At 42.3% G+C, this 13,622-nt stretch overlaps 1 protein-coding gene across 1 annotated transcript in view; it reads right to left on the bottom strand.

Moving 5' to 3' along the window:
- Positions 1-13,622, bottom strand: part of ATP13A5 (ATPase 13A5) — a 103,357-nt gene that overhangs the window by 30,188 nt on the left and 59,547 nt on the right. Inside the window, exons 16-22 of the mRNA XM_019804350.2 lie at positions 12,845-13,001; positions 10,753-10,870; positions 7,384-7,508; positions 6,417-6,577; positions 4,058-4,183; positions 2,878-2,957; positions 469-511 (exon numbers count right to left, since the gene is read on the bottom strand). Of these exons, the coding sequence (XP_019659909.1) occupies positions 469-511; positions 2,878-2,957; positions 4,058-4,183; positions 6,417-6,577; positions 7,384-7,508; positions 10,753-10,870; positions 12,845-13,001 (810 nt within the window). The remainder of the gene's footprint in view (positions 1-468; positions 512-2,877; positions 2,958-4,057; positions 4,184-6,416; positions 6,578-7,383; positions 7,509-10,752; positions 10,871-12,844; positions 13,002-13,622) is intronic.

Below are 13,622 nucleotides of genomic sequence, written 5' to 3'. Positions count from 1 at the left end.
CCATTTCAAGTGTCTTCTTCACTAAGACTTTACCAGTTGTGTGACTTCAGGCAAAATAAAAAAAAAGATAAATAATAAAGATAAATAATAAAGATAAAAGAAAAGAAAGAGAAAAAGAGAAAGAAAAAGAAAAAGAGTTCATTTCCCTGAGATTCATTTCTGTATTGACAACATGATAGATTTAAACCAGCTCATCTGGTAAGGTCCCTTCTGGGTCTGAACTGTGGGAGTCCAAGGAGCCTTTCCTTGTCCTTTTTATTCTAGGAGTTGTCAGAAAACAGCAGAAGTGGCTCATCTGACTTTACACCTCACAGCATCCAGCCCACACTTGGGTGTGGGGAATGTAAACAGCAAACTGATGAAGCGATTGCTGGCAGAGGGGTGAAGAGACAGACCCCGGGGAACCATGGGGTCCTCAAGAGGGACAGTAGGAAACTGCCTACATTGGTTGGAGTCATTTCTACTCACCCCACAGTCATTAGCCCCATCTCCACACATGGCCACATAGTAACTGCAGGGAAAAGCATGAGAAAAATTAATGGCTTAACACCTTACTTGTATCATTATCATCATAACCAACTCACATGCAATGTGTGTGTGTGTTTTGAACACACGTGCAATCAGGTTGATGGAAAATGACTTGGCGAGAAATATTCCTGGAGGAATAAGGCCATTGTGTATTTAAATCGTTTCAGTCACATAGAAAGGATAGTGATTCTGCGACAGATGTCCACCAAGATGATTATACATTTCGAAAGAAGTCCTGAGTGATCGCATTGACTAGGGCTAAGCTTCAGAGCACGCAGCCATAATCCCAGCACCCCCCACACGTAACACACAGATCTAATCCATCTGTGTTTTGGTGGCTGACACCATTGAAAGTTCAGAGTTTAGACACTAGGAGGAGGAACACTTGGGAAATGGCTGAACGGATAGAACCAGAGACATGGACGCATAATCTTGATGCCTCCTGGAATGACATGAGATAATATGCTATACCGGTTTGATGTGCAAACACAGCGATAGAAATGAAAAAGTAAATATAAAGCTGCTGCCAAAGAAAAGAAATTTCTGATGCAGGACACATTCTGTCTTCTCTTATAGGTAAATAATACATTATAGGTATTGATTAATGGCAATACTGTCAAAGGCTTGGAGACAATTTGCCAAAAACACACAAAATAACAAAATCAATACAGGCAAAAAATGAAGTTCTCAATTTCCTTATTATTCGTTGGCACATAGAAACGGTCATTTTTATAAGTCAAAAATGGTCAAATATAAACAAACTCATGAGGTTCGACCTAATATTTGGCTGCTAGACATGCAGATCCCCCATGAACAATTCATGTGCTCACGTGCGGGTCATGACTATGCAAATTTGCTCAAGTGGTTTCCTTCCTTCAGGTTTGAAGCACGTGTTTAGTCTTTATAACACATGAAGAATCTTCTATCTTCTAGTGCTCCCTGGATGCAGGCAAGAAGTCGGGCAACCTTATGTGCATTGCCAGTGATAAAGGCAGAAGGAGTAAGATGGGGAAATTGAGAGAATGGTTCATTCTGAGGCAGCATCTATCTTCCTGAATCGATTTTTCTTTAGGGGAATATAGCTTTTCAAAAGTAAGCATATAAATCGACAAAATTTCTTAGATATTTGAGAAGGGTAAAATTACTTTCTTCAGCCACTATCATATAATGACCATGTAAGTAAAATAGTCATTTTAGACAGCAGTTACTAACCTAGCCTCAAGGCATTGTGGGAGTTGATAGGCAGTTTCTTAAATCTTCCCTAAAAATGCTGTGGCAACAAAAAATAATAGTGAAAGGCAGTCTCCTGGTTTTACCTACTACTTCTCTGCAGTTATGTGAAGTTTCACTGTTCCTTTCCCTTTCCCTTTCCAGAAATCTGTAGGCCAGAAATTGTAACATTCCCAGAAAGTTATAGGCAGGTCTGGTCTCAAGAACTATTTCATTCTGATGTGACTTGGTCATCTATATTTCTAAAGACATAAGAAAGGATTTTTTTTTTTTTTTACTTTGTCCTCTATACCCAAACCCCTACCAGGGACAGATACTGTGAAATATCACTCCACCTCTTTTCCAGAAGACCTGAAATCATTCACATAGCCTCTAATGGACCCACCTCAAATAATTCCAGATGAAAACTCACACACTTCACCATTTTTCCTGTTCTGAACTATACAAGCCCCTATTTTCTCTATTCTCCACGTTCAATCTGAGAATCTTCCTTTAAGTTATGCTGTAGAGGCCACAGAAGGAATGCTGCCTGGGGTAGGCAGGTTCCAAAATGGCTCTCTGTGATTGGCGCCTCTGGGTATTCCTAATGTTGTATAAAGCCCTTCCTTGAATGTGGGCTGGACCTAGGGACTTGTTTTTCATAAAGAGAATACAACAAAAGCGAAGGGATATCGCTTCTAAGATGAAGATACAAAAAATGGTGCTCTCTCTCACGCGCGCTCTTCTTGCTTGCTCACTCTTGTGGAAACTAGCTACCACACTGTGACTGCCTTATGAAATGACCTGTGTAGCAAGGAACTGTGGGTGGCTTCTGTCCAACAGCCAATGGAAAACTGGGACTTTTAGCCCAACCCCCTACAAAGAACTAAATCCTGCCAACAACATGCCAGGGAGGCTGGGACAAACCCCTCTAACTCTAGGGCTGCAGTCCTGGCAGATACCTGATTGCAGCCTTGTGAGAGGCCCCAATCCAGAAGCCTCCACTCAGCACACCTGGATTTCTGACCCATGGAAATGAAAAATAATAAACAGTGTTATTCTAAGCTACTAAATTTGGAAGTAATTTGTTACACAGCAATAGATAGTGAATACACTCTCGTTTCATGCAATAATACGTACTTTAATTTCTGAAATTCTTCAACAAGACTAGATTTCTGTCCAGGAGACATTCTTGCAAAAATGGTTCCATTCAGCAGAATCTAAAGAGAAAAACAACTATCGCAATAAGATTCGAATGAAGAACACCTTTTAAATAAAAGAACAGCTCTGAAAATCATTCCTGGCCACTGTTTGAATATAGCCTTGGGTGGTATGTCATTAGTCCAAATGTCAGGACAGGGAGAAAGGGGACTCAGTGCTTTACTGTTCAACTTTCACTTTCATCCCCCATCACAACTTTATGACTTCCTTCCTGGCCATTTTTCCGAAATGGGATAACCTCGAGTTAATAACTGGAAAGCAGCAGAGCACATGGGACAAAAATGCTTAAGGAAATACAATTCTTTGTACTAAAAACCATCTCTACAATTGCAGGGTAGGTAGAGGGACAGCAACAGATGAGGAGTGGAGAACCAAGGTTCTATTCTCAGCTCTGGTCCAGCTAGCTGGGCAAAACTGCCACCAGGGACCTAACCTCTCTGAGTCTCAGCTGCCCCATCTCCTCAAGGAGGAACTGCACTAACAGCTTTCTAGAAGCCTCTGGGGTCGAGATTCAATGGTCCTTGACTGGTAAGGCAACAGAATTCTCAAGAAACTCCTAACAGATGGTTGCTGCCCTCAGCCTGTGCTCCACTTCTCTCCTTCACACTGACAGAACAACCCTGCACAGCACTATTTTTAAATAGACACACAGAGGACAAGATAACAAATGATTTTGAAAATAAACCATGGGGCCTTTGTTTCCTGCTGCTATAATTTAAGAATCCAGAAAAGACGGGGAATAGAGCTCAGCCTGACATGAGTTGGTGGCTTTCAGAGAGAGTCTGACCCACAAAACAGACAGCACATTTGGAACTATTTGGAGGTACTCCTTGTCGGGGAGGGAGAGATGGAGGGAGGCTGAGACTGGGTTGGCCATGGGGGTGAGGAGCTGGACCAGAGCTCAGACGCTAGAGAGGGGGTCATGCACATATGCGGGACCACGTAGGGCTGGGGAACTTCTGAAGGAGCAGTGCCCCTTTGGGGGTGTTTCTTGCCCAAATCTGAGACCACCTCACTGGTCATCACCTTCACTACTCTCTTCTTTTTTGGCTCACTAATTTGAGAGCAAAACAAAACACTTCACTTCACCAGTACTTACTTTGGGAAGCAAGCTGTTGAAATGTTGAAATATCACTTGGTATGATTTCCCACTCATTGCAAAATGGTAACAGCTCCCTCTTGCTCCATCAGGCACTGAACTGTTCCCAATGCTAAGGTAGGTTTCCTAAATTCAAAAGGGCATGGTTTCCACATGGGTTCTCAAGGAATGCCTCTGCTTTCCTATATTGTGTGGAAGGAAGTGTGTTAAAGTTATGTAACAGCAGGGGGCGCCTGGGTGGTGCAGTCGTTAAGCGTCTGCCTTCGGCTCAGGGCGTGATCCCAGCGTTCTGGGATCGAGCCCCACATCAGGCTCCTCCACTGGGAGCCTGCTTCTTCCTCTCCCACTCCCCCTGCTTGTGTTCCCTCTCTCGCTGGCTGTCTCTCTCTCTGTCAAATAAATAAATAAAAACTTTTTAAAAAAAGTTATGTAACAGTAAATACATAATGCATTATTTGTCTGTGGAACTTAGACTCATATGAAGAAGACATTCACAATGTCCTCCCCGAATTACATGAATATATGAGACATTGACAACATAATGCTTGGGATCCTCTTCTAGGAGATACTATGTGTGATATCAGTTTACCGAGAAAATCCTTCCAGTGTACCAGTTAGTGATTCCAAGGAAGAGCAGAAAACATTCTTCCTTTCTCTTTCTTCTCCTCTTCACGCAGACTTTTATTTCCTAAGATCTTTTACCATTCATTCATTCACACATCATGCCCCAATTTCTCCCTGTAAAATAGGCAGACTCCTCCTTTGGAGCCTAACTCCTTATAGCACCTGCCTTCTCCCCACCTCAATAGGTGATATGTTTCCTCATGGTGCCCAGTTCCTCTTGCATACCCTATGTGCCATTGCACCAGTTTGACTCCTTTGCCGAAACCCTTTCTCTCCTGCCCTCCACCTGTCAATGTGTCCCATCACTGCATTCTAGCCCCACCTGGCTTAGCCCCAAGAGAGAGCTCCAGACGAATGCACATGCATTCATTGTGCCGACAGCCGATCATGCCTTTTCATGCAACATTTCCCAAAGGTCCTTACATTAGTGTAGGACTCTGAGTTTAAGCAGTATAAAAGGTGAGAATACGTTTTTCATTAGAGGGATCCATCAAGGGAAAGCATTGGGAAGAAAAATATTTTGATGTGCTGAATTGGGAGGCAAAGCCATCCACCCCTCCCTTTCCATCCGCCATTGCAAAACAGCCAACAATAGATATGCTGAAAGCATTCCACAGGAGGTAAGGACAGAATTTCTTCTGTTTTCACTGGAAGGCTGGAGAAGGAGAGTGTGGTGGGAGGGATCCAGAGAGGAGGAGAAAGCCTGAAACGGTGATGTGACTTTTCACAGCAACAACCAAAAATTCAGTAGCGGTATTACACAGGTGAACGGGTAGTGTGAGTGGACTGTTTTTTAAAAATCAGGGAAGACCTGAGTTTTATCACACAGTGTAATGGAGACAACATGCATTGACACAAAAGCAAGTGAGTTTGCAAGGAAATAAGCCCCAGAAATCTGCTGAAAACATAGAGAGAGCTGCCGTCTTTTACAGCCAATGCAATGGGGTTTGAGCCACGTAGGGGCAAAATCACTCTGTACAGTTGTGCAGTTTGTATACTGAACAAGGCCTACTCCACACTTAACAATCCAAAGGGCTGGTCAGTCTTGAGGAAGGGAACATTTTTGTAATTTACCACCTGGAGGACCATCTCTTTGAACTCACATGTAGGCAGAGGGGCTACATTTAGTGATAGGATGTCAGGCTGCAGCTCATTTTCTTCACAAAAGCACAGGAAGCTTGTTATCTAGAGTAGTCCAACACCTGTTAACTTCATATCACAGGCACAGCACAAGCTAAATGCCTGTGGATCTGGGTGCCATCAGACAGACTTAAATTTTATTTCCTGCTCTGCAACTTGCCAGTCGTGTGTCTTGGGTAAGCTTACCTTGCTGGGCCTCAGTTTTCTCATTTTCAAAATGAACAGTTTGTCAACTGTATAGGCTAACTGTGAAAACCAAATGGGAAATATGGATGTATATCACTGGTTCTCAGCCATGACCGCATATCGGAATCTTGGGGAGAAAAGGGCTAATGCAAGCTCCCAACCCAGAGATTTGGATTTAATCAATAAAGCCTTGGCACTGGGAGCTTAAAAACTCTTCCAAGTGACTTCTTTGCACAGCCAGGGCTGAGAAGTGCTGGTGGAAATGCTAAATGCTTTGCAAACTGCAGAACTCTGGACAGCTGTGAGGGGTTTTGACCATGGTGACTTCTAATGCTGAGAGAAGGCTCCTGGGACCAGGACTATGTGCCATCAGCCCAGGCCACCAAGGGGCCTTCTAACATTTGCTCACATTCCTTCCCACTCCATTCTCTTGGTTCTCGACCAGCTGCCAAGTCACAGAGGCAGGAACAAAATCTTCTGGTTCATTGGCTTCAACAAGGATCACTTGGCTTCCTCTAGGAATCATTTCAGAATTCTTTGCCACAGTAATGGCTGTTTGAAGGTTGTCACCTAGATGACAAAGAGAGTCAGCTTGTTTTCTGTATCAATCTCTCAGCAGGCAGAATTGAGCTCTGCCTCTTCTGTGTGGCCATACCACATTGTTGGTGCTCTTTGGGGGCATTTCCCTCCTTCTGTCTTATTTGGTGGCACCTCTTGCCCAAGCTTTTCTGTTCCTAGTGGTCAAAAACGATGTCTGCCTCTCCCTCCCACAGTAGCACCATGTTCTGGATATTGCTTACTTCCAAAACATGCATGAATGAAGAAAGACACGGTTAAGCACTTTATGACAGATCTTCAAGAGACTGACAGCCCTGAGTGGTGACGGTATCATGGACCCACTCTGATAGCATGGAACCACCCTGGGGATCCGCATTGCAGCCAAACAGAGAACAGAACACAGAAAGCTGAGCCGTGCTTGGATTGGATCAGCATATGCCATGCCTGCCCCACAGCCCTGAAGGACAGTCCAGTAGAGTCTTTATACCCTTTACACGGAAGTCTCACTGAGGTTCCCGAGGAACACGTATCTATTCTTGTGTTTAAACATTTACTGTGAGCTGACTAGCACTGTGCCAAGCCTAGGCAGGGAGAGGGGACATTAGACATAAAGAATGAAGTATGGTCCCTGCCACCAAAGCTTAGGGCTGTTCGTGTTAGGGCTGCTGCACGTATGCCTGGGTAATGGGAGCCCAAGGTAACAAATGACAGCTTAGCAATTTTCCCTCTATCTCAGCCACATGAACCCACTCAGCTCACATGGTCTTTTCTGATTCCTGAGATACACGGAATGCATCAGGCCTCCAGAAAACACACACCAGTAATCATCACCGTCCTGATGCGGGCTTCACTCAATTCCTTCAAGACTGGTTTCGTTTCCTTTTTCAAGCGATTCTCCATTATGAGAAGTCCCAGAAATGTCAACTCTGACTCTGCCTTCTCTCTTTGGATTCAGGAGAAAATCAATTTTAAAGCTTATTTATGTAGTCTTGACAGTTGAACTTTATTTCTTCCTTTTAAAAAAATTTCTAAGTTTTATCAATGTAATACATGCATATGTTTTTAAAATCAGAAAGAACCCAAAGCTGGTGATGAAAAACCAATAGTCCCTGTCTCCACACCCCCTCACCCTTTCTCCTTCCCAGAGGCAACCTCTTCTATATGTTTTAGCAACTTCTCCCAGTTTCACCTCCATTTTTAAAAGCAATGTGCTTATCTACCAACTCTTCTGTTGGTTTTTAAAACTTGTTAATCATATGTATTTTTTATTTCAAAGACCTTATTTGACCTTGTAATAATTTTAGTTAGACATTGATTAAGTATGTACTGCATATGAGATACTATGATAATAGTCAAATATGGAATCATTCATTTCAACCTCTATCTGTAACCTCCAGAAAACACATGACATCAGCCAAGCATTTGAAAAGTTTTCAGAATTTTAAATTGGAAGCTTGGAGTCTAACTGGGTTACATTCACTATGTGGGACCTCTCCTCAGGAATGGAGTAAATCTCAGGTGACTTTTTAAAAAGTAAATGTGGGGCCAAGATCTCTTTCTTAATCTCACATTGTTTCTTTTTCTGTCCAGAGAGGAGTTAAGATTGCAGAAGAAGAGGGAGACCTAGGGACCTAACCTTGCTGTGTATGGTCAGTCAACCCCGATGTTGGGTCCCATCCCACCTCCACCTTCCACAGCATGTGACAGAGCTGATTCTCAGCCTCTCGGATTCCATGGGGCGAAGCAACTTCCCTCTCCCCCATATCTCTCTCCGGCATGGTATAGACTCTGCTTCTTCCATCTGCAGATTTAGCTGCCACCCCCCCCTAATTCCCATCTTACAGAAACGTACAGAAGTCTCTCATCTGCACTCATTGCTTGTCTAGTTTTCTTTGATACTGTTTCTTTTCTATCATGTTGGTAGCACTTGGGAGGAAGAGGAAATAAACCCATGGTCAGTAAACCTTTAAGAGAAAGATCAGAGTTGGATTTCTTGATGAAAAATATAACTCAAACTTAGATGGGAACTTAGTGAAGAAACTTCTCTCTGGAGTAGAGAACAAGTTACTGCATCTTCACTCAAAAGTCCATTCACCAAATAACTACTCTGTTTTAGATCTTATAGTAGGCACTTTGGTGAATACTCAGATAATTAGATATGAATCCTGCCTTAGTGATCTCAGAGAATATTATAACAGAAGATCTACCTAATACAGAGTGCGTTAAATTCCCATCATTTAATTTCATGACTTTCTATTATGAATTGGATTAATATTTTATAATTAGCTAGAACTAAAAGAAAGATCCAGAAATCTTCTCACCAGTGTATTCTGTTTTTGGTCTCTATTTTTCGACTCTTCCTTTCTTTTACCAACTCAAGCACTTAGGCCTCTTGCTGCTCTGCAATATTCCCAGCAAAATCCTGTGTCAGGGCCCGCAGGCCCACTCTTCCTACAGCCTGCAATGCTCTTCCTCTGGATAACCACATGCTTTGCTCCCCTACTTTATGCATTTTTCTGTTCAGATGTCACCTCCTCAGAGGACTCGAAGATCACCCCATGTAAAATGGCATTATTATCTCTCTCTCCCAATTAGGATACAAGCTCCTGAGGGCAAAGATTTTATTTTATTCACTTCTGAATCTTCAGTGTCTTGAAAGGCATCCCACACAGAGTCAAGGTCAATAAAAATTTGCTGAACCAATGAAAGAGTAATTTTGATAAAGTATTTCTTCTGTTTTCTAGTTTGGATTTTTTTTTTTCCTAAAAAAAAAAAAACTCTTTTACTTCCCTGTTATGATACCGGTTTTTAAAGAAAAGTTTTGATTGTCCTTATTGGGAAACTTTGGTAAATATAATTTGACTGTGATAAAACTCAAAACATTTTTCCTTTTCTCTGTTTGAAAATAGTAACTAAATATTAAGAAGCATAAAAGGGGGTTGATATTCTCCATGAAAAACTGAGATGGTTGGAAATCTAGCACATTGTATTATCACTTTCTTATTTTATTATATTTATAATGATGGCTATCTCAGTAGTGACTTATAAATGAGAACATCACAGCAGTACTCGTATGTGGCAGCTGGGTGGTGGGTATCCTCCTTGTATGTAGCTAGCTACATGTAGCTAGCTACATTTTTTTCTTCACACATAACTCTAGCTTTTGCTATTAAAATTTTTTTGTCTTGAAAAACTACAAAATCCTGTGTGTTGTGGGTCTTCATGCTTGCTTACGAACAGCTAACACCTTGAATATTAAATCTGAGAGTGCCATTCATTTATTTCAAAATGATCTTTGTGATTCTATTTAGAAGATTAAAATGTCATGGCTGAAAGGCTCCTTAAAGGTCATCCAATCCTACACTTTAGAGATGAGAGAAATAGACACAGTGTAAGGAAGGGACAACGATTTCATTAGAGCAGATGGACAGAGTTTGTAATAGTTACACTGAACCAAGGATATCTACATCTTATGCAAAGGTGTTAATTGTATATAAATGAGGGTCTCTCTATCAGCAACCCAAAATCAAAAATAATAATGCATAGGTAATTTCTTGTTCAATGTTCCACAGTATTTCACTACTCCTTTGTCTTGGACAAACCAAAAATAACCTTTAAAAACTGAGAAACATTTAAAGAAAAAAGAATCTGCAGATTATCCTGTAATTGGGGATGATTTATACCCTTAATGTAATGAAGAATACTGAATTCTATTTCATATAACTCAACTTGTACTCACTACCTCTCCAGATCTGAGGGAGGTGTACTATTGAGCCCTGAAAGAAGCTAGGTCTGAAGGATGCCGGAGGTCTGTCACAGTGCCCACTGTCTCCTTCTTTCAAGGAGCTGGGACCCCCAGTCAGTCAGCCACATAATATTCCAAGGCTGAAGGAATGTTGGTTATTTTTGATGGGATGATGGAACACAGGGCAGAGATAACTCACTGACATCTCGGAGTCAGGAGATCGGGACTGCCATCCTTGGTCTACCACCAACCAGCTTTGTGACCTCAGCAAGTCTTCCCCAGTATGGCTTAGAGTCGCCTATCTCTAAATTAGGCAATTGGATGAGATGAGTCTCCATCTCCACGAGGCGACCCTGTGATTCGAGTTGTCCTGTCCATCTCCAGCATTCATTTACTTGATGTACATGGACTCTGCTCTCGTGTCGATTTCTGAGTCCCTTACCGGGCTAAATTCTGTACTTCTGAAAGCTTCTCCATCTTCAAGTCTTTATGGGCAAGGGCAATGACACGGAAGCCTTGTACTGTATAATTCCTCAGTTTCTGCGGGAAATCCTTGGGTACTGTCATGTGAGAGGAAAGAGGTAAACATAAGGTCACATGGAAGGCTCCCAGCTCCTAAACAAGGTTCTGGTAACCAGTCACTGTACCCTGTTTAAAACCCCAAAAAACACTTTAATAGAAAAAGAACAGCTCCAGCTAAAAGCCAAAAACAACTTCCTCAGTGTACTTTTGTTATTCTGACGGAAATGAATGCCAAAGATACACTGGTCATCAACTGGGTGTCAAATCCACTGGCTGGGTTTAACAAGGACAGGTCTCAGGACTGGGTCTACATGGGTAAGATGAGGGAAACAGCCAATCCTCTAGACCAGGAGTCAGCAAACTACAGGCCAAATCTGACCCATTGCTTGTTTTTATAAATAAAGTTTTATTGAAAGGCAGCCATGCCCATTTGTTTACCATCTATGGCTGCTTTGGGGTCACAATGTCAGGGTTGAGTGGTTGAGACAGATACCAGGTGGCCTGCAAAACCTAAAATATTTTCTACCTGGCTCTTTGCAGAAAAGCTTGCCAATCCCTGCTTTAGATGATAGATGATACAATGCCAACATTTGTGTATTTTGGCATAGTAGTCATAACTAATATTAAAATATTTATAAAATCTTTATGGTTTGTAGAGTGCCTATAAGGGTATTAGAAAGAAGTACAGCATAATGGAAGTATATAGTGGCTTAGGTAGCAAAACACCTGATTTCTAGTCTCCACTCTACTGCCAACTAGATCTCTGACCTTGGGCTTGTTAGGTCTCTCTTCTATACCTCAATTTCCCCATCCATAGAATGAGGGGGTATAGAACTCTCTGTCCCCATTCAGCTCAGACTTTCTGTAGTTCTAAAATGTTCCAGGAGGTGGGGATCAAAGAAGACTTTGGCTCTCTCTATCTCTTAAATGCAGGGGGAGAAATCACTGCAGTCATTATTAGCATATGTCAAAGATCTGAGGTAAGGACAATAAGAATTGGAAGTGCTACCAGAAGGATGAGAGGTGAGAAGTGACAGACTCAAACCCTCACAATAGAGCAGGGGCAATAGTCACCAGTTAAAATTTCAAGAGGATACTTACCTTGTATCTGTGAGGTTGAAAAAAAATTAAACAGCAAAATATAGGCCATCAGTCTATGAAGGATAGAGTGATAGAGGTAATGGGAGCTCTGAGGAAGATCAAAGTCAGAAAAAAGGGGCCACTTCTCAGGTAAAAATGGCTCTAAGTAGAGGAAGAAGTTAAAGCAATCACTTGCCAAATCTAGAATTGCGTGCACAAGTGGACGGCTATCAGCAATCATAAGGAGAATATAGATGAAAATCAGGAGAAAAAGACCAATTTTATCCAAATGAACTCATTTGAATGTAACAATATTCTTACAAATCCGGGCTGCCGCTTGGAGGGTGCATAGTTTATAAGACTAAGAAACAATACAAATCTGCTCAAAATCTGGCCGAGAAAGATGAAATTGCTGTGAAAATGACCAATTACATTATTCTAATACCATCTAATTTACTCTAATCACTTTTTCTCTAAAAGATTTATCTTGTCTATATTCTCCTTCCATGGATCTGCACAGCCCTTGGCATGGTGCCAGCCCCCAGGGGTGGTGGGCGGAGCACCCCAGCTGCAGGATGAGCGCAGTGTCTAGACCTGTCCCCTTGGTTCCCAGTGCAGGCTCCTCATTCTTGCCCTTCCTGGAGGCCCTCACATAGCTTCCTATTTTGGCTCCCGATCTTTACTTCACATCTCCTTCCTTGATACCCCATGGTGGTTGGACTTTTCTGGATGGACCAAAGCCAGATATTTACTCTCTGCCTTTCTGCCTCAAAATTCTCACCTCTGCCTTATCAGATCTACTGGGCCCACCTCTCCCTCACTGGGTAAACCATCACTTCCACATTCATTGATTTAGACTTGTGTGTTTTATGTATTTGGGCTTCAAAAATATTTTACCTCCTGAAAAAGAAGAGGGTCAATTAAATGAGTACCTGTTTCAGACTTGCAGAACGTGGCCAGCATCTCCGGGGCACCCTTCATGTACACATGGAAATGGTCCTCCCCTGCCACCTGAGCGACCACAGACATCCTCTGCAGACTTGAGGAAAACGGAAACTGGCGCAAGATGGCTATAGCTTCCACGGGACTCTGAGGGAGCGCCAAGAAAGGGAAGCTTAAGATGCCTGTACGTAAGATTCAGCAGATTCACACCAACAAACAGGGTTTGCTCTGCCATGAACCCAGGGACATCGTGAAGTGGTGTATTTGACACAACATTTTCTGCCCGTCTCTAAGGCGACTCCCTGATCAAGTTGTCTGGTCTGCAAAGCCCTTCCCCATGGCTGCCTGGAGAAATCCTAATTACCTTCCAGGCAAAGTTCATAGGTCACTTCGTCTGTGGTGCTTCTCTTTCTCAGAAACAATATTCATTCCCACCTCTGGACTCCTGCAGCTCTTTCTTCAGCCTTTATTATAGCACTTGGCACACTGTCTTGCGCTTATTTGCACCTACATGGATTTTTCTACCCACCCATGCATTTCTCCAACGCAGAGCCCAACACGTCTAGCTCTGAAATCACTCTATCCTTTAGCACCTAGCATACTGCTGTAACATACACAGACACTCTGTGAGTGTTTGTTGAATAAATTAAAGGACAGATTCATGAATAAATTAAAGGATAGCTTCAGGAATGAAGGAGTGAGCAAACCTATAGACACTGTTAGGATAAGGCAAAATAATAGGAATATAAAAATAAGTGAAAGTCAGGA

Source organism: Ailuropoda melanoleuca, chromosome 1 (assembly GCF_002007445.2).
Source record: "Ailuropoda melanoleuca isolate Jingjing chromosome 1, ASM200744v2, whole genome shotgun sequence".
NCBI classification, from domain to species: Eukaryota; Metazoa; Chordata; class Mammalia; order Carnivora; family Ursidae; genus Ailuropoda; species Ailuropoda melanoleuca.
This window is presented reverse-complemented; position numbering and strand designations above follow the sequence as displayed.